Raw genomic sequence first — 22162 nt, forward strand, 5'->3', positions numbered from 1 at the left:
CCTCGTGCTAGCCTGCGCCATATTGGCCTCCGCTGGGCCTCTCCTTCCCTGTCCTTGGGATAGGAAAATGTCCGGGATCGCTTTACTTTTAGACGATCCCGGTGTCCGTGGGTGGTTGTGTTGGGTTCCCCCTTTGGTGAGTCTGCCCATGGTGCTCCGATTAGTCCCGGAGATTTGCAAAGGCCGTTGCTCTGTACCGGAGCTCCGTCTCAGGCTTCCTTCGCTCTCGCGCGCCAGGCCACGCCTAGGACTGTTCAGATTTGCCACAGTGTCTTTTCCGGGTGGGAGCCCAAAAGCTCCAACTGCCCACCATTGTGGGGGGTCTTGGCCCCTTTCTTTAGAACAGGCCACAAAACTGGCAAGATATTATCGAAGTGATGGGAAGACCTCAAGGGGGCAGAACAATTACCAATAACAACTACCCTGGCTTTCCGTCTTGTTTTTAAAATGGAATGTCTTTACAACACACTGTTTTGAGAATGTAAGTGATAATTACAATAGTGAAGCATTTCATGTATTTCTCTATAAAATTAGAATTCTTTTGTTTAATGCATACTCTATTCTTTGTTTTAATAGATTATATCTTACAGTTGTACATAATCCCTGAAGAAGATTTAGTTTCTCCGAAACGCATAGGATACTTGAAGTAACTGATATATGTACAGATTTTCAGTGTACCTATACGTTCCTTGTTTTATATATACCTTTCTACTTCTGTTTTTACCTTTTTTCAATAAAATTGTTGTTTGACTTTTTGAAAAAAATCTTTTCTGGATAATTATTGTACGTGTCTTAAAAGTCCAACACTAGGGGTACCTCAAAATTTCTGTTTCAAATTTTGGATGTGGCACACAAAAATTGTAAAATTATTGTCTCCCATATATTTCTCTGTTTAAGAATTGATTCCCATTCCGCGTTTAACAGTGGCCCTATTTCCTGCTCCCAGCTTACTCTGCTCTTAATCGAACCACCACGATCCATTGCTAAGTCGCCAAGTCTGGCCTATAGTCGAGATATTGATCCCTTGGATAGTTGCAGGGATATTATTTTTGTATAAGATTCGGAATTTGGATTCACTACACCCTTTGAAATCTAAATTGTGTTTGTACTGCGTTTCTGACCTGTAGGTATTTGTAAAAATAATTATTTGATAGAGTAAATTCTTGTTTTAAGTCAGCGAATGATTTGATAACATTACCTACAAATAATTGACTCACTCGAGTAATCCCTTGGGTCACCCATTCCCTAGATCTTTCAACTTTAGCTAGTTCAATCCAAGTTCCTGTTGTCTCACAGGGGAGCCAGTTGTGATACCCCCTGGTATCCCAACAAGATTTTCATTGTTTGCCATAGTTTAATAATCATATTTATCGTTGGGCAACCTACGGCAAATGAGTTAGCTTCCAGGGCCTCGACCAGTGTATTATGAGGACAACCCACCAACATCAACTTTTCACTAGGGCAGCCCCCATTCGGGGTCCCTCCCCCAACTAGATGCTGTAATTGGGAGGCCAAAAAGTACAATCTAGGGTGGGGGATCGCCAACCCCCCATCTTCCAACGAGGAGCTGCAGCATTTGCAAACTGATCCTAGACTGCCCTTTTCTCCAAATTAGATCTCTAAATAGAGAATCTATTTTGTTAAACCACTTAAGGCTTACCCATAATGGGGCATTGTGAAGAAAGTATAGAATCTGGGGCAACCATATCATTTTAACAAGGCTGCAGTGTCCCGCCACCGAGAGGGGAAGGCCACTCCATACATCTGCTTTGTGTTTCAGTTTTAATAGCAAAGGGGCTATGTTGTCCTCAAGATACAAATTTATATCTTTGGCAATCCAGACCCCCAAGTATTTAAATTTATCTACCACCTTCAAATTTGGAATGTCGTTTGGAATACAGTTGGCTTGTATATCAATCGGGAGCAAGGCTGATTTATCCCAATTGATAACCAATCCGGAAATACGGCCAAACCCCTCAACCATATTAATCACTTCTTTTCATGTATCTTGAACATCTCCAAGAAAGAACACATCGTCGGCGAACAGCGATATCCTGTCCTCTTGCAGTCCTCTAAAGCCCCGTATATTCGAATTAGTTCTAGTAGTAATAGCCAGAAGCTCTATTGCAAGAGCAAAGAGTAGGGGAGACAGGGGACAACCCTGTCTCGTATCCCGCTCCAGTTGAAACGGCTCCGAGTGCTCATTATTAATTCTAATTTTTGCTCTAGGATTAGTATACAGTAATTTTACCCAGTTAGTAAAATAGGGCCCAATTCCGAACTTGGCAGCATCCTGTGCCAAAATGGCTCTGGAGCTGCCGCTATCTCCTGGAATTTGAATATTTTAATAAGTTCTCCTTATATTATACTAATTGATCTAGACGGGATGAATCCCGACTGATCAGGATGTATTAACTTATGAATACAACTGTTCAGGCGCTTCACCAATATTTTGGCTAAGATTTTTACGTTCGTGCATAAAAGCGATATTGGGCGGTATGAGGAATTGTCCCTAAGATCTTTTCCCTCTTTGGGGATAACAACTATAGTGGCTTCTGTCATTGAACGTGGCAGACTTCCTACGAATACGGCCTGGCACAAGGTATTCAGTAGCTCAAGAAGCAAAATCTTGCCATATCTTTTATATATTTATTTTCTTTTCAAATGTTTTTATTGAGATTTTTAGCAGAGTTAGTTACAACAAGGGTTACAAAACAAAAAAAAATAATATATAGTAATAAAAGTAACATAACACATGATAATGTAGTGACAGGGTTTTCTCAGCACAATATAGCATATAAACAAATAATCCACAATAAAGAATAAAGTAGTATTCCCAAGTATCTAATATTCATAGTCATAAAGGGACTCGAACAAGAGTAAGTCTCTTAGAATTTGTATAATAAAGTCCGTAATATAATTATTGTAAGATTTATAAATAGCGATATGGATAATGGCCACTTCTGGACCCCAAGACACCCCTCACAGGGATCTATCTGTGTCTTGGAGTACCTAGTCCAACATCCTAAAGGAAATTCAAACACAGTAGTTATCTTTTATGAAGGAAAATAAAGATCTATTCTTACTCCGCAGCTCAATTCAGATAAACAAACATGTGATATATTTGTCACTTTGTTATGAAATTATTTTTAAAGCCATCCAAAAAAAAAATATTAAAACGCACAGGAGTTCTTTCTTCTATATGATTAAAGAATCAGCATTATCTAAATTGTGGAAGTATAATTTTTGTACCATGTACTCCAAGGTTCCCATAGTTGTTGTTCCTTAATATATAGGGATTTGTCATTAGGAAATAACAATTCGTAGGAGTGGTGGAGTTGGGTTAATTCTATAACTTCTGTCATAGTAGGAAGAGAGTCAGTTTTCCATTTTCTAGTTATGGATAGTCTCGCAGCTAAAAGTATATGTGTTACTACTTTACGATATTGTTTGGGAATCGTATGTAAATTCATATTCAGAATGGCTAGTTCTGGTGAAAGTTGAAGGACAATACCTGTTACGGAAGTGAGTAAATGGGAGATTGCCTGCCAGTAGTTATGTAAGCTTGGGTCCCACATAATATGAAATAGGGTCCCCAATTGGGTACAATTTCTCCAGCAATTAGGTGACGAGTTCCCCTTGAATTTTGCTAGGATATGTGGAGTCAGGTATTGTGTTTGAACAATTTTTTGTGCCAGTTCCCATAGTGTAACACATGCAGTGGCCCTATATATGCTTCGTAGGGAAGCCATCCATTGTTTAATTGAAAAGTCTTGCCCCAAATCTTGTTCCCATTTAAGGAAGGAAGGTAGTTTGCTGGGTATGTTTTTTTCCCCTAGAATTGGGTAGATTGTAGCTACTCCTTTCTGTGAGGTGGCATGGTTATTGAGGAAAGACCATATTTTAACCGGGATTGAAGCTCTGAGTTGTGGATTGTGTAGCAGACACTTTTCTATTTGAATATATGTAGATCGCTCAGAATTCGGAAGCTGTAATTCATTACTTAACTGAGAAAAAGACTTTAATGAGCCCTGTTGGAAGAAGGAACCAAGTTTGATATCCCGACCCAAATTCCAGTCGTGTATCTGTACGCCAGGAATTAATGTTGGTATAATTGTTAGAGGAGGGTTTAACACCGTGATTGGAGTTTTATCCCATTTGTATGTGATGATTCTCTGCCAAGAGTGTAGCGTCGCTTTCACCGTTGGTGGGTATTGAGCTGTAATTGTGGACTTAATTTTCCTACTAAGTAACCAGAATTGCATATTAGGCTGTCGTGTGATGTCTTTCACAATTTGTCCCCATAAAGTTTTAGGAGTAGGCAAGAACCATTCTTGCAATTGGGTCAAAATAGTTGCGTCATAATAATCCTGTAGATCAGGTACGGTCACACCACCTATATTTCTATGTTTAATTAGTATATGGTATGCGCAATGGGATTTTTTGCCATTCCATAGATATTTTCCCAAACTGCTTTGTAAGGATTTAAAGTAGTATTTAGGGATACATATTGGAAGGGACCTGAGTTGATATAATAATTTTGGTAAGGTCATCATTTTGAAAGCTGCCAGGCGACCAGCCCATGTAAATTCGAATTTACTAAGTGTTGTCAGATCTGTTTCAAAATGTTTCTTAAATGGTAAAAAGTTTGTTTTAAATAACTGTTTTGTTTTGTTAGTGAGAGTGATTCCTAAGTAAGAAATCCCCTCGTCTTTCCAGTGGTAGGGGTAATTATTAGACAATAACTGCCTGGTTGTGTTATCTAATCCTAGGTCTAAAATATTGGACTTAGTTTCATTGATTTTATAATATGATGCTGCTCCAAATGTCGTTAGTATATTTTGGAGATTCGGGAGAGATGAAATAGGATCAGACACTATAAGCACTATGTCATCTGCGAACAGACTTATTTTATTATCTATTTGCCCAATTTTTATACCAGATAGTTTTGTGTCAGATCGTATACGTTCTGCTAGAGGTTCGATGGCTAAATTAAATATTAAAGGAGATAAGGGGCAACCTTGTCGTGTTCCATTCGAGATGCCAAAGGGCCTAGACATCATATCATTTGTGTATACTCTCGCTGAGGGGCCCTTATACAGTGCAAAAATTGCCGATAAAATATTTCCATGAAAGCCGAATTTTAAAAGCACTGACTGTAAATAGCCCCAATGGACCCTATCAAACGCCTTCTCTGCATCCAAAGAAAGGAGCAGAGAAGGCGTTTGATGTCTCTCAGTGAAGTGTATAATATCAATCAGACGTCTTGTTGCATCTGAAGATTGTCGACCTTTAGTAAAGCCAGATTGATCTTTGTGAATGAGGTCTGGTATGTAGTTCATCAGTCGATTCGCTATTGCTTTGGCGTATATTTTGATGTCAATGTTCAATAATGAAATCGGTCTGAAATTTTGGGGAGCGTTGGGATCTTTGCCTGGTTTCGGCAGTGTTATGATCAAGGCCTGAAGCATCTCAGCTGGAAATTCTGATTTGGATGCCGCTTCGTTAAAAAGTGAGCATAAGTGGGGAGCCAGTATATCTCGAAGAAATTTATAGTATTCTCCTATCATTCCGTCTGGGCCCGGAGATTTATTGTTGGGCAGGGAGTCTATAGTTCTAGCAATTTCTTCCACTGAAAATGGGACGTTAAGATCAGAGATTTGATCAGTAGTTAATGATGGGAGACTAATAGTATCTAAGAAATCACTTATTATCTTTGGGGTAGTTGTGGGAGTTTGAGAATCATCTTTAAGATTGTAAAGGGAGCTATAATAACAGCTAAATGCATTCACTATGTCTTGGGGGTCTTGTAATTTTTCTCTAGTAATAGGGTGGTATAGATATGGAATCTTTGATTTGGAATATCTGCCTTTGATCCGAAGTGCCATGTTTTTTCCTGCTTTGTTGCTAGTATGGTAATATTTAGCTTTAAGTTTTCTAGTATGTTTTTCAAATGTATCCAATAAAGTCGTTCTGAGTTCCTGTCGTAATATTTGTAGTTTAGTTTTCAGTTGTTGTGATGGGTGAGATTGGTTTTGGGAATCTAATGTTTTAATGTCAGCAGTAAGTTTCTCAATGAGTTTCGTTTTATTTTTCCTGAATTGAGCATTCAGTTGCATTAGGATTCCCCTACTAAATGCTTTATGAGCACCCCATAGGGTGGCGGAGTCTGACACCGATCCCACATTATATTTAAAGAATTCAGTTATCTGGTTTTGTATAGCTGTAGCATAGGTAGGCATTTTGATAAGATATGCATTTGTTCTCCATAGAAAATGGGTCGTTTGAGAGTGTTTAGGTAGAATAGTCATACTAATTGGGGCATGATCAGTCCAAGTGATGGGTGCAATGTCAGACTCCCTCACCCGCTGCAATAACCACTTATCCGTAAAAATATAATCGATACGAGTATAGGTATTATGTACCAGGGAATGATATGTGTATTCACGATCTCCAGGATGATGGCATCTCCATACATCATAGAGATCGCTTTTATTCAAAAAAAATTTAAGTGCACAGTTGGTTCTGGTTTTGGGATTAGAAGTGTCTAGTTCTTGTTCATGTATTGTGTTGAAGTCTCCACAAATTATTAATGCACCTTTTCGGCATTTACCTATTTTTCTCATCAGGCCATTCAGAAAATGGGATTGCCTTTTTATTAGGCGCATACACATTTACCAATGTAGTAAGTGTATTATCAATGGTACATATTAATATGAGGTATCGTCCATTGGTATCTACAATAGATTCATGCAATTGAAAATTAACTGAATGATGTATGGCAATAAGTACTCCTCTTTTTTTCTGTTGGCCTGATGCTGTAAATATGTGAGGAAAGTTCTTATGTGTGCAAGTGGGAATAGCGCCTGTTTTGAAATGGGTTTCTTGTATACACAATATTTGACATCGCTGGGTGTTAGCCATTTGCCACATCGACGCTCTTTTTGCTGCATGGTTAAGACCATTAGTATTTAAAGATATTAACTTTATACTCATCAAAGGATATTAATAAGATGGAAAAAGTAAGTACATACTAGCCTGATAATAGCTTTAAATTCTACTTCCATGTGAACAATCTGTAGTCTGAAATGACTATGAATGTCCCTTTGAATGCTATGAGTTGTGTATAGGATACTGTGAAGAAAAAAATAAAAGTAAAAGCACAAACAAAAATATAACCAAACATTAAACTTAACTTGCAGTGGTAAACATTTCAATGTATACTGCAACATTAGAATGGGGAATTAGTTCAAAGGTCAGCTGTTCCAAAGATTTAGAATCGCACGGCACGGCGGGCAAGCTGATAGATCGGTTTCCTATAGATAGGATTGTATTTTGACCGGATCTAGTCAATGAAAGCTAATGCCATTGTGGCGTAAGTTTCTCCGGATTCTTCTTAGCTCCGATAGGTGGAGTTGGTTCGGGGATAATACCCCATGCGTGAAGTAACTTAATGCCTTGTTCCACAGAAGTGATTGTATGGTAGGTGTCGTTCTTCTGTATCAGTAGTTTAGATGGTTGTTTCCAACGGTATTCAATTTTATGATTACACAGAGCTTTTGTAATCGTGGAAAGTTGTCTTCTCATATCTAGAGTATGTTTAGACAAGTCAGCATAAATCTGGATTGTATTATATGGTTGTGGGAGTTGTCCTAGATGTCGCACTTTATATAGGATTTGTAGAAGTGTACTCTAAATAGTACATCACGTGTTATCTGTGGAGGGAGAAATGACGGTTTCGGAATCCGATGGATACGATCAATTGTGAGCTCTAAGGCTGGTATAGCTGGCAGCAAGTTGGAGAATAAGTCAGTGGCATATTTTTTAAGATCAGACTGCTGTATATATTCAGGGATACCCCTGATTTTGAGATTGTTCTTCCTTGAGCGGTCTTCTAAATCTGCGATTTTAAATTTAAGCCACTCTTTTTCAGCTTTATTTTCTTCATGAGCATCTATTAAATCATTAATAGTATTGGTCATGTCTCCCATAGAGTTCTCAATAGTGTGTTCTCTTTCACCTAAGGAGTTCACTGCTATGGAGAATTGATTTGTGAGTTGTAAAATATCCGTATGAAGCGAAGTATGTAAAGTTAATAGCATTTCTTTTAATTGGGTGTCCAGAATAGGCTGGTTATTAGTGGGGAATGCGGCTATAGGTAAAGCTATAGGAGTTATGACTGTGTTATCTTGACTAATATGAGGTATTTTATAGCTTACCTCCTGGCCTGTGAAATCCAGTTTGATACGAGTTTTAGCCGGGCTGCGACATGTAGGGCTGAGGTAATCTTCCTCATGAGGAGATTCCAGATGTGTTTTCTGAGGTGATTCCTCTAGAGCAGCATCAGGCCTGTCAGTGTATTGCGCTCTCCCTGAGGAGGCTGTTGCTGGTACAGCAGCTGTGAGAGGATCTGTGCCATCTTTTTTTCTCCCTCCCGATGACTGATAGGAGAATGTCGTTAGTTTTTTCATTTTCCGTTCGTCTTTCCCCTTTTTTGACATCACCTTCGGATTCAGGAACTCTTCCGTCGTCTGTTCGTATCTTTTTTACCGATATTCGCTGTGAATTGTAATAATATGCCCGTTCGTGTCACGGAGCTCTCTCACAGAGCTTCCATTCAGCTCATGCGCTGGCCATGCCCCCAATAAAGTGCTTCTTGAAAGGTTTTATTTTGCAAGGGTAACATCCAATAACACAGTCTCATACAGGAACAGAAGGCAGGGGCGAAGAACTCAGGCACCTTGAACTGCAGACACAACAAAGTCTCTTATTCCTCCCAGAGAGTAGCCACTCGCAGCTGGACACTTCAAGGCTGAACAGATCTCTAGCCAGAGATCATGGCAATCAGCAAGTTGATTCAGAACTTGTAAAATCTTCCAACTGTTTACAAGTTATAACTGAAAGTGAACAGGAACCTTTTTCCTCAGTACCTGGAACATTCTCTGTCGCCTGGATAGTACTGGAAAAAAGCATGGATTTGTCAGTGTCCTTCCCAACTCAGTAACCAGACACTTCTCAGGATACCTCTTGTCGGCCCTCCTCAGAAGAGTCCTCCACCGGTTAATTTCATGAGCTGTGGTGCCCCTCCAAGCCGAGAGCACACCTGGACACCTTGAATCCTCCCTCAGTTACTGCGCCTTGGACCAGCCGGTTCCGAGACTTGGGATAGGACGGATCCCTACCCCAGACCAGACGGGTCTATTGGGGGTAACCAGCAGAACCATGTTGCGGGATGTTGAACACCCCGTGACCGGGACCCCCCGCTACCCCGGTCCTGGAAACAAGACCAGACCACACGGGCCTCACGAACTCCTCTCTTGAACACGTGACCTCAACATCTTCAGTACCCCTTCCCAGACTCCTCAGCGAGGCCCGGCACTCCCACTAATTGGTTCTGAGAAGGCTGATACCCAAAACATCCAACCAGGCCTGGTTCTGGCTTGTCATGTGCACCTCACTGCACACATAACCAAGCAGAACTTCTAACACAGCCCAGCCAAACTGATTGTAAAGTTCAACCTACGTAATTAACCCTCAGAACCCCTACTGTTCTGAGGCAAAAACTACATTTACACGAGTGACACTTTGTCCAAAATGTCATCCGCTACACATGCAAATTCACACTACATTATATAACTTAATTTTGTGTCTTGTCTGCAAAAGCAATTTAAAGCTAAGAATCGGTAAAATGTGTATCAACATGTAGGGGACTTATACCTTCAATATAAACATTTATTCATCCAACAACTTCCTCAAGATAAAAGCTGCAAGAGCAGCTCAGTAGTGATGGGAAGTCCGGATCTTTAAAGTGAATCGGTTCATTTCGAACTGCTCACTGAAATGAACCGATTCAATGAATCGATTCTTTGGTTCTTCGGTTCACTTGCTGAGTCTACTGACAAGCAAGTGAACCGAAGCTCTGATTCAACCTTCTTAAATGATTAGAATCAGAAGACTGATTCACACAGAAAGTTGGCAGGTCCTGGGGATGTTTACTTTGATTTTATTCAGCGGCGCAGAGCACAATTGTGGTCAATTGACAATTGTTCTATTGTCAGATTAGCTCAGTGTCATGAATTTTGGTGATACACACACAAACAGCTGTGTTAGGCTGGGTTCACACTTGTGCGATGCGGGAACCCTGCGATTCCACTACGGGTTCCTGCATCGCACCAGACTCGCACAACAATTCACAACGACATATGCTGGGGAGTGTCATACAATCTTAATGACACCCCCATTTCAGCTCGCATGTCGCACTGCAAAGTGTCAGTTTGGACATGAATCGGATCGCATGAGTGCCATGCGATCCGATTCTGGTGCGGACCAAAAAAAGGGTCCTGTGCGAGTTTAGTCCGAATGCGATACGATTTCAGCCATCCTATCTGTATGGCTGAAATCGCATTGCACGGACATCGCCTGTGATTTGCACTGCAGTGCAAATCGCATGCGATTTTGCACTATGCAGCAGTGTGAACTGGCCCTGAGCCTAGGTTTCCGCAAATTTGGTGGATAGCAATTTTAACTGTGAAGTTGCCCCAGAATGCAGTTCACATGCACACAAACCCCGCTTTTCATTTAGGCTCTGTTTCCACTTGTGCAACTTGTCCTGCGACTTGGGACTGCAAAGTTGCATGACAAGAAGTACCCGATTTCCAATGAGTACCATTCATATCTGTCCGACTTCAAGTCACAGCGACTTCAAAGTAGTCCCTGCACTACTTTGGTCCCATTGTAACGTGACTTGAGGTCCATAAACCTCCAGAATACACAGGCATGGCTTCAAGTCGTGGCAGAATCATGCAACTTTCTGGCTTTTCAGGCTAACGCAGCCTGAAAGTTGCACAATTCTGCCACAATTTTGATGCGACTTTAAAGCAATGCCTGTGTATTCCGGAGGTCTATGGATCTCAAGTTGCATCAAAGTGGGATCAAAGTAGTGCAGGGACTACTTTGAAGTCGCACAGATACGAATAATACTCATTGGAAATCATAGAGTACAAAGTCGCAGGACAAGTTGCACAAGTGGAAATGGAGCGTAAATGAAAAGTGGGTTTTTGTGCATGTGAACTGCATTCTGATGGGCCAACTTCACAGTTAACATTGCTAGCTATCAGATTTTCCCATAGTCTTTACAGCGCATGCACAGGAATGATGATCAGATTTTACTACCACTACCATGGGCGAAGTACCCCTGGTAGTAAAATCCAATCGCTAAGGCTATTTTCACACTTGTGCGACTTGAAAGTCAAGTGCTTTTGCCATGATTTTTGCCACGACTTGAAGCAATGTCTGTGTAATCTTGAGGTCTCTGCCACAAGTCGCATTAAAGTCGGACAAAAGTAGTACAAAAACTACTTTGAAGTCGCACAGATATGAACTGAACTTGTTGCAAATCATGGGGTGTGACTTGTCATGTGACTTTGCAGTCTCAAGCCGCAGGACAAGTCGCACAAGTGTGAAAGGGCCTTAGGCTGTCCGTACCACCTGATCACTGCTGCTACCTCATTGGTTTAGTGTATTGTTTTACTGGTGGTGACTTGTGGTTCTTTCAGTGTACTGTGTTCTAAAAACTGATATGATTCTTTAACTGTAACTTGTACGATTCTTTAACTCGGTGTACAGTGTACTCCTGGCTCTTGTTATAAGCTTGTTTCCAGTTCCTGAGTGTCGCTGTGCTTTGAGTCAGCTGATTGGTTGCAGGGAGGGGCGGAGCTCTCTCACTCTAGGATCATATTACCACTGCCAGCTCTGCTGCTCTGCTATGTACTGAGTGCAGAGTGAACTGTTTCAAACGAATCCGTTCACTAAAAAGAATCGATTCAAAAGATTGACTCGTTCATGAACTGGACATCACTACAGCTCAGCCCCACCCTGTGCCGAGAAATGTGAGACGACATTTGGATTTTCAGTCTCAGAGACTTTTTAGTTTCATTTCTCTCTTCTGCTGTCAGCGATGGCGTCTGCTGATGTGAGACAAGAGCTGGACTGTTCCATCTGTCTGAACATTTATACAGATCCTGTAAACCTGAGATGTGGACACAACTTCTGCCGGGTCTGTATTGATGGTGTGTTGGATACACAGGACGGGTCTGGAGGTTATTCCTGTCCTCAGTGCAGAGAAGAGTTCCAGGATCGGCCTGCACTGCAGAGGAACATAACACTACGTAACATAGTGGAGGCTTTCCGGTCTACTCAGCTGGAAGAAGGGAAGACTGGAATCTTCTGTACTTACTGTATTCACTCTCCTGTACCTGCTGTTAAATCCTGTCTGATGTGTGAAGCTTCTCTATGTGATGATCACCTGAGAGTCCATAGCAAGTCACCAGAACATGTCCTAACTGATCCCACCACTTCCATGGAGAACAGAAAATGCTCCATCCATAGAGAACTTCTTAAATATTACTGCACTGAGGACTCTGCCTGTATCTGTGTGTCCTGCAATTTGGCCGGAGAACACCGGGGACACAAGGTGGAGACTCTGGATGAGGCCTCCGAGAAGAAGAAACAGAAACTGAGAAATGTTCTGCAGAAACTGATGACAGAGAGAGAGGAGACGGAGAAAAGAGTCCAGAGTCTGCAGGATCGCAGGAGAAAAGTACAAGAAAAATCAGCCGGTCTAACAGAGAGAGTCACTGCCCTGTTCATAGAGCTCAGGAGACATCTGGAGGACCTGGAGAAGAGAGTCCTGAGGAACATCTCCAGCCAGGAAGAGCGGATCTCACACTCATTGTCTGATTTGATTGGTCAGCTGGAAATAAAGAAGGAGGATCTGTCCAGGAAGATGGAGGACATTGAGGAGCTGTGTAACATGACTGACCCACTGACTGTCCTCCAGGAATCAGACACAGGGGACTTGTGTGATACTGAGGAGGGAGATGATGAGGACAGAGAGAGACATGATAGACTCCTCCATGATGGAGGGGATCTGGATGTGTTTGGAATCTCACACAAATTACACACAGGGTTCTCTGATATGATAAAAGAGGTAAATGTATGCCTCAATATACAGGAAGCTTCAGACATATTACTGGATGTGAACACAGCTCAGAATAGGCTACAGATATCAGATGACATGAAAACTGTATCCTGGTCAAATATAAAGCAAAATCGTCCAGAAACACCGGAGAGATTTTGGTGGTGGTACCAGGTATTAAGCAGTCAGAGATTTTCCTCGGGGCGACATTACTGGGAAGTGGATGTCAGTGAGGCAAAAGATTTCAGAGTCGGGATGTGTTATCCCAGTATAGAGAGGAAAGGAATAGGGCAGGCAGGGATTGGATATAATAACAAGTCCTGGTGTTTGTGCAGGTATAGCGGTGAGTGTTCTCTAAGACATGACAATAAACAGATCAGAATATCTCCCGATCTCTCCAGTAACAGAGTCAGGATCTATGTGGATTATGAGGCCGGGCGGCTGTCCTTTTATGATCTGTGTGACCCGATCAGACACCTCCACACCTTCACCACCACCTTCACTGAGCCCCTCCATGCCGGGTTATGGGTAGAAAACGGTTCTATAACAATATCTGGGGGTGAAAGGCGACGTGAGAAATAATAATATAACAGAAAATCTGCCCAAACCTGCTGACATCACAGAAATCTGAATCTGATGATTTGTAACTAATGGAATGATGCAGTAGATTCATATTCCATATGTCATAAATCTAAAGGTTCCCAACACAAACAATCACAGCATTGAGAAATCTCAGCACAGGAAAGTGGGATTTATTCTCTTATAGTGACAATAATAAGATTTGGGGTTTTCAGGGGTTCAGTAAGTTTTAGTGGTCAGGATAAGACTAGGAGATATTATCATTGATTATAATTTGATTGATTATTATAAATTTTCAGAAAATGTAATGTACACTATTGCACCTTGACAATACTTAGATGTGCTGACTGCATTGGTTTTCTTTTTTCAGTCGTTTTTTATTATTTCTCTATTTTTACTAAGAGATCCAGCAAGTAACACACTTCCTGTCCTACGATGACACCACTCACTCATAGTACTGTACACTGTACATTTTTAGGTACTGTTGTTTTTTGGTGCCGTTCCACGAGCGTACGCAGTTTTAAAGCGTGACATGTTGGGTATCTATTTACTCAGCATAACATTGTATTTTATATTTCTCCATATGGGTAATATATTGTGTTTTAAAATTGTGTGTGTATTTTCCACTTTCCGACCGGACCATTTTGCTGGCTTAAGACCAGACCACTTTTTGCGATTCGGCATAGCGTCCCTTTAACTGACAATTGCGTGGCTGTGCGACGTGGCTCCCAAACAAAATTGATGTCCTTTTTTTTCCCACAAATAGAGCTTTCTTTTGGTGGTATTTGATTACCTCTGCGGTTTTTATTTTTTGAACTATAAACAAAAATTTTTAAAAAAACAATTTTTTTTACTTTTTGCTATAATAAATATTCCCCAAAAATATATAAAAAAATTTTTTAGGCCGATACGCATTCTTCTACATATTTTTGATACAACAATCACAATAAGCGATTATTGATTGGTCTGCGCAAAATTTATAGCGTTTACAAACAAACATATAAAAATGTGCCACACCCACCATTTTATTCTCTGGGGCCTCTGCTTAAAACAATCTATAATATTTGGGGGTTTTAAGCAGTCTTCTAGCAAAATAATGCTGATTTTTACATATAGGAGAGGAATGTCAGAATCGGAAGCGGTTAATATCAGACTGCAGAGGGCACAGGACAGCACTGGATTTCTGGCAGGATTCACAGGTAGTTTCTACACTTATTCAAAAGCTATAACAATATTCTTTCAAGTGTATATTTAACAGATCAAAATGAAGGAAATAAGTGAAGTTGGTTGGTATCTTCATTGTAGTTTATTGTTGCTGTCGGACAGAAGTGTACAAAGCTGTAAAGCTCTGATTGGCTCAGAGTGCTGCCCCCCCCCCCCATGCTGCTGTGTAGGTGATTACAGGAAGGGATATCAGGACCAATTCAGATTATACAACAGTTCTATGTAGAAAAAAATCCATTTTTTTTAATTAATACATAATTGCATTAAATGGTATTTTTATGTGTTCTCCCAGTTCAGCTTTAACCCCTTGCCGACCAGCCACCGTCATTATACTGCGGCAGGTCAACGCGATCCCGCGAGCCGTCGTAGATGTACGTCGGCTCCTTTAAGCAGGATAGCAGGCGCGCACACTGCACTGTGGGGGTGCCAATGCTTCTGACCGGCGGTTGCGACCGCCGGCCAAGAGCGACCGCGGGCACAAGAGGCAGAACATTGACGTGTGTGTGTGTGTGTGTGTAAACACATGCCAGTTCTGTGAGGAGAGGAGAGAGAGATTGTGAGTTCCTACAAGCTGGGAACCACAATCTCTCATCTCCTATAGTCAGTCCCATCCCCCACAGAACACACCTAGGGAACACAGTTTTCCCCTTGATCTCCCCCTAGTGTTAACCCCTTCCCTGCCAGTGATGTTTACACAGGAATCAGTGCATTTTTATAGCACTGATCGCTGTATAATCGTCAATGGTCTCAAAAATGTGTCAAAAGTGTCCGATGTGTCCGCCATAATGTCGCAGTCCCAATAAAAGTCGCAGATCGCTGCCATTACTAGTAAAAAAAAAAAAAATGCCATAAATCTATCTCCTATTTTGTAGACGCTATAACTTTTGCACAAACCAATCAATATACGCTTTTTGCAATTTTTGTTACCAAAAATATGTAGAAGAATACATATCGACCTAAACTGAGGAAGAAAATATATAAAAAAAAATGGGGCTATTTATTACAGCAAAAAGTACAAAATATTTTTTTCAAAATTGACACTTTTTTTTGTTTATAGCGCAAACAAAAACAAAAAAAATAATGCAGAGGTGATCACATAGCACCAAAAGAAAGCTCTATTTGTGGGAAAAAAAGAATGTAAATTTTGTTTGGGTACAACATCGCACGACTGTGCAATTGTCAGTTAAAGTGACGCAGTGCCGTATCGCAAAAAATGGCCTGGTCATTGAGCAGCCAATTCTTCCGGGGCTGAAGTGGTTAATTGGAAGAGCCACATGTAGGTTGTTGGTGGTGAACAAGATGGAGGAACTAACACTTATATAGGGGTCCTGACACCAACATTTGGATGATGTATCTAGGAGAGGGGGGTTAAACAACTTTCACATCTCCCATCCTGTTCTTGGACAATCACCATCCTCACATTCCATGGTGACTGGATGAAGGTGCCAATGCTACCTGTGTGGATATAAATACTATAGTATGGTGTGAGCAGTCTCTTCTAGTTACATAGCCCCATCCTTGATGTCTCAATGGGATGATGTACCTAGAACAGGGGGGTTCCACACCTTTCACACCTCCCATGATGTTCTTGGATAATCAACATCTACCTCAACACATGTAATGGTGATTGGATGAAGGTGTTGGTGCTACCTGAGTACATGTTGGGGTATCTTTCTGACACTCATTAAAACTGAAGAAGTGGCTTAGAGAATCTACAAAATGTCTTCAACATTACAGAACAAGTCCTGCTGAATGTGACTAACTGCTACTAGCTAAACAATGAAGGTTTTGTCCATACTGCATTGTATAAAATAATGGTTAGTTTATATTACAATAATGGAACATATGAGGTGTGTCCAGAAAATAATGAGAGTGATATTTCAAAAATAATTTTATTGAAAAATGTTACACTTGAACATTGTCTCCTTCAAAGTATACACCTTGTGAGTGTACACAATGCTTCCAGGGATTTTTTCTATTTTTATAACATCCCTGGAAGTCTTCTAGTGGGATGGCGCTCAGAGGCGGCGTAGTGGCTCTTTGGACGTTATCCACACTACCAAAATGGCGTCCGTTCTCGTGTTCAAATCCTGAGTCACAATCCTGACTGTCGGTCACAGTTGAGAACAGACCTCACTGCATCCACATTCTGTTTCGTTTTTGACCGACGGCTCACTATAGGATGATTGCAGGGGAAACAGGAATTACCAAGTCAACAAGAAAGAGGACACCATTTTGGTAGTATGGATAACGTCCAAAGAGCCACTACGCCAGCTCTGAGCGCCATCCCACTAGAAGACTTCCAGGGGCGCTATGAAGAATGGAAAAATCCCTGGGAACGTTGTGTATACTCACAAGGTGCGTACTTCAAGGGAGACAATGTTCAAGTGTAAAATTTTTCAATAAAATCATTTTTTAAAGTATCATTCTCATTACTTTGTGGACACACCTCGTATAATGACACTCTTCACTGTAAATGTGGGTCCTCGTGTTGCTTCTTCCTCGTACTTTCCAGCCCTGCTGTACAGGGACTGCAAGAAGTTGATACCAAATCACATTCAGTTGCTTACATTGCTTGAAGTTACAAAATAAATGTATGATTATACAGCTGTATTCATTTGTGTCTTTTATATCTGCATCGAGTTTGGCTTCAATGGTCTGATTTGCAATAGTTTCTCATAGTTGTGCTCTTTATTTATTTGGATTTCCTTCACTGCAGCCTTTCCAGTTCCAGGACATCTTTTTGGTTTAGTGGTTGTAAATCCTTACAGACCACTTTTTATTACAGGCAAGTCCTTCACGCTTTAGGAGATATCCCCTGTATCAGCATGTGCCGACGTCATCCGCACATGCGCACTGAAGCAACGTCTCGTTCGTGCCGTGGCTTCAGCTGATATGCGGCTCCCACGTGCGGTAGTGACGTCATCACGGCTCCGGCCAATCACAGCGCCAATACCCGGAAATAATTCTGGGAGACATGTCGCCGGGCAGAGCAGTGTGCTGGGACCGCTGCGGGGCTTTGATCTAAGGTGAGCATTTCATAATGAGCTAGTATGCTATGCATACTGGCTTATTATGTCTTTGTCTTGCAGGTTTTTTTGTGGGTTTACAACCAATTTAACTGCTTTTAAAACTAGAGTGGACAGGATGTGTGAGATAAGTCCATACTAAGCTACCATGTGTTTGTCAAGTGTACGTGTTTACTTCAAGTTAGGGCTCATTTACACTTGCTTCGGCTTCAACAAGGCTTCGGACAGGCTTTGATAAAGCTCTCTGAACGCTAGTCAAAGCTCCTGTCACTAAATACAATGGTTAGCTTACAGTCTTGTTTACACCTTGCTTCTGCTTTGCTTTGGCTTTGCTTCAAAAATTATACCCCATGTAGCTTCAGCATCCCTGGCCCCTATCATTGTTGTGGGGCCCAAAGTAGCTGCCTCATACTTGCCAACTATCCTGGTTTAAATAGCCTTGTTCCTTGAGGTTTTAGTCCCGTGCTGTGTCCCAAGATCTCAGTGTGAAGTGCTGCTACTAATGTTGCCCAGCTCTGCCCTTTTGTTGTGTACAGATGACTCACCTGCAGACCCTGAGTTTACATGTAAATTACCGGCATTCATATGTGAATAGCGGCGGCCGGCGGCATTGATATGTATATCTTGCCCCCCGAGGTCATATCCACAGTAATTTCTAGCAGCCAATCAACAAGCAGAAATCATGTTCTGTAACCTTTAGCAACTAGTCAGTGAGCCGTAATGTGTGCTGTAACCTCTAGAAACCAGTCAGTGAGCGGTAATGATACACTGTAACCTCTGGCAACCAATCGCAATAGCTGCCTGATCCGACTCAGTAAACTAATTTTGAGTCTAGCTGCTATTTATTGTATGTCTCAGAGCAGGTGGAGAGCGAAACTGTATGGGAAAGAAATGAAGGGGACAGTGTAAAAAAAATAAAAAAATTTAAGTGCCCCGTCCGCTCGTGCTCACCTGCAGAAGCGAACACATATGTAAACGGCATTCGAACCACACATGTGAGGTATCACCGCCAACATTAGTGCGAGAGCAATAATTCTAGCACTAGACCTGCGCTGTAACTCTAAACTGGTAACCTGTAAAAATGTTTAAAGCATAATTCTAGGGAGATTTTTAAATACTGAACTTTGGCACCATTCCATGAGTGTGCGCAATTTTAAAGCGTGACGTTAAGTCTATTTACTCGATGTAACATCATGTTTCACATTATAAAAAATGTTGTGTTTTTTTTTTCTATAACCTCCTCGCGCCGCCCTATGGCCGAATGACGGCCGTAGAGCAGGCGCCTTCGTCCGGGCGGTCGTCCCTGGACGGCCCGATGTTTACTTCCGCAATGCGCGCCCCCGCGGGCGCGCATCGCGGAAGTTCTGTGTTCGCCGTGTCCCCCGGGGACAGGCAAACACAGATCGCTGTAAACGGCCAATCACAGCGGCCGTTTACAGCGTGATCGGCGTGTCCAATGGGAGATGATCTCATATGTAAACATATGAGATCATCTCTCAGCGCCGCTCTCCTTCCTCGCACAGACAGTGCGAGGAGGGGAGAGGGGAGAGATGAACGGCTGCAGCGGCAGACGTTCTGCCTGTGGGAATAAAAAAAAATAAAAATAAATAAAATAAAGTGCCATCCTCCCCCAGCAGTGCCATCCTCCCCCAGCAGTGCCATCCTCCCCCAGCAGTGCCATCCGCCCCCAGCAGTGCCATCCGCCCCAGTGCCATCCGCCCCAGTGCCATCCACCCCAGTGCTACCTGCCCCCAGTGCCATCCACCCCAGTGCTACCTGCCCCCAGTGCCACGTGTCGTCAGTGCCACGTGCCATCAGTGCCACATAGTGCCATCTGTCATCAGTGCCACGTATCAGTGCCATTTGTCATCAGTGCCACCTGTCAGTGTCACGTGCCATCTGTTGTCAGTGTCACGTGTCATCAATGCCACTTATCAGTGCCATCTGTCATCAGTGTCACGGGTCATCGGTGCCATGTATTAGTGCCATCTGTCATCGGTGGCACGTTTCAGTGCCACGTGTCTTCAGTGCCACGTATTAGTGCCACGTGTCATCAGTGCCACGTATAAGTGCCACGCGTCATCAGTGCCACATATTAGTGCCATCTGTCATCAGTGCCACATATTAGTGCCATCTGTCATCAGTGCCACCTGTCATCAGTGCCACGTATAAGTGTCATCATTGCCACGTATCAGTGCCATCTGTCATCAGTGTCACGTGTCATTGTCCTGGTGCTTCAAAAGTGTAATAAATAGTCAACAAGTTAGATGTGTAATTTATGTTCCTAGAACACATGATGGCGCTACCTGCATGTTGGGCCTCTCTATGTGGCCAGGCTGTGAAAAAGTCACACACATGTGGTATTGTAATACTCAGGAGGAGTAGCAGAATTTTTTGGGGGGTGTCATTTGTGGTATACACATGCCACGTGAGAGAAATAACCTATTACAATGACAATTTTGTGGAGAAAAAAAAAATGAAAAATCTTAATTTTGCAAAGAATTGTGGGAAAAAAATGACAACATCAAAAAGCTCACTATACCTCTTACTAAATACCTTGGAATGTCTACTTTCCAAAAAGGGGTCATTTGGGGGGTATTTGTACTTTCCTGACTTGTTCGGGTCACAAGAAGCGAGATAGGCCACCAGTACATCAGATGTGATCAATTTTGTGCGATTCGCACCACAGCTTGTAGACTCTCTAACTTTCACAAAGACCAAATAATATCCACTAATTTGGGTTATTTTTTACCAAAGATATGTAGCAGTATAAATTGTGACCAAAATTTATGAAGAAAAATTAATAATTTGCATAATTCTGTCACAGAAACAAAGAAATATGCGTTTTTTTTTCTAAATTTTCGGTCTTTTTTCATTTATAGCGCAAAAAATAAAAACCCCAGAGGTGATAAAATACCACCAAAAGAAAGCTCTATTTGTGGGAAAAAAAGGACAAAAAATTAATTTGGGTACAGTGTTGCATGACTGAGTAATTGTCATTCAAATTGTGAGAGCACCGAAAGCTGAAAATTGGTCTGGGCAGAATGGTGTTTAAGTGCCCAGTAAGCAAGTGGTTAATTCAATAAAATCTTTAAAAAATATTATATATATATATATATATATATATATATATATATATATATATATATATATATATATATATATATAAAAAGAGGGCCAGTATGGTGGCCTGTAATTATGGGAGGAGCCTGGAGGGTATTTAATCAGACCACCCACAACGGTCTGTGTCGGTTCCAGTGCAAGGTACTGCACATCAAGGGGCCGACTCTTCTCAGCTTCCTCACGGTCGACTATCTGTGCATCCAATCGCAGGTGCACTTCGGCTTCTTCATTCGTGGTCTTCGTCTGCGGTTCCCGCTCATGGTCACAGATAAGTAGTATCCGAAACTTTTCATATCATGTGCAAACTTTCGGGTTATCATGCTTACTATCCTGCACCCCTTTCGCAAAACCTACCTCTGAGTTATTGACACTCATGTCCCGACATCTTTCGGCACAGGCGTAGTACATTTGTAAGATTCTTCTACCAAACATACGATTCATTCATAGATCCAAGCCTCCGAGTCGCTGTCGGTCGTTCTCCAATATCACTCGCAATAGGCGTCACTGGTTATAAAATTCACTGTCCATGGGGTTGCCATCTCATCCGTTTTTGAGATAAACAGGTATTGTTTGTACGGGTTTCTGTGGCTGATTGAGGTGTAATTAAACCAGCCTGATGCCTTTCCTGCACTTGACTAGCCTGGGGGGATGGGTGGTTGATAGGTGTTCAGTTTCACAGTAAGGAATGGCATACACTCTACAACCAATTCGTATCAGATACTCCTTACTGCCAATTTATATCAGATTCATCTCATACATTTTTTAAGCTGATTCGTGTCAAATGCATTGCAGAGGCTGACTCTGCCAACTCACTGCGTGTCCACGTAGTTGTACCTTCGAGATCGGTCGTATATCTTCATTGATTGTCCCACGCTCGGACCGCTACACACTCGCTGGCGCAGGTAGGACTTTGTTGTTACCGCTCCTCTAAACTCGAATAGTTACGTTATCATGTTCGTTTATCATGTTCGTTTTGCAAAAGTCGCACTTACGCCACCGTAAGTCTTTCTATGTCATCTTTCATGTATTTCATGCTTTCTACCCAAAGCGGGTTTACTCGAGCCAGTTGCAACCCCTACGAAACGTTCACTTCATGGGCGATGCGGTCAAATCCGACATTCAAGCCCCTTAGTCACCTCGCATCTACGGCCGATTCGAATCTAGTCGCAACTTCGCTTCTATGTTTCGGATCCTCGGCAATCACAAGCCCCTTCAACCGCCATCACCATTT

The 22162-nt window shown here is 41.9% G+C and overlaps 1 protein-coding gene across 1 annotated transcript; it reads left to right on the plus strand.

Moving 5' to 3' along the window:
- The first annotated feature begins 11733 nt into the window (after nt 1–11733).
- LOC143997682 (E3 ubiquitin/ISG15 ligase TRIM25-like) lies at nt 11734–16680 on the plus strand. Its single transcript, XM_077493433.1, has one exon. The coding sequence runs from the start codon at nt 11957–11959 to the stop codon at nt 13556–13558; it is 1602 nt and encodes a 533-aa protein (XP_077349559.1). The 5' UTR covers nt 11734–11956; the 3' UTR covers nt 13559–16680.
- The last annotated feature ends 5482 nt before the right edge of the window (nt 16681–22162 follow it).

Source organism: Lithobates pipiens, unplaced genomic scaffold, assembly GCF_037356315.1.
Source record: "Lithobates pipiens isolate NorthernLeopardFrog02 unplaced genomic scaffold, aLitPip1_a1.2 Scaffold_19, whole genome shotgun sequence".
In the NCBI taxonomy this organism is placed as follows: domain Eukaryota; kingdom Metazoa; phylum Chordata; class Amphibia; order Anura; family Ranidae; genus Lithobates; species Lithobates pipiens.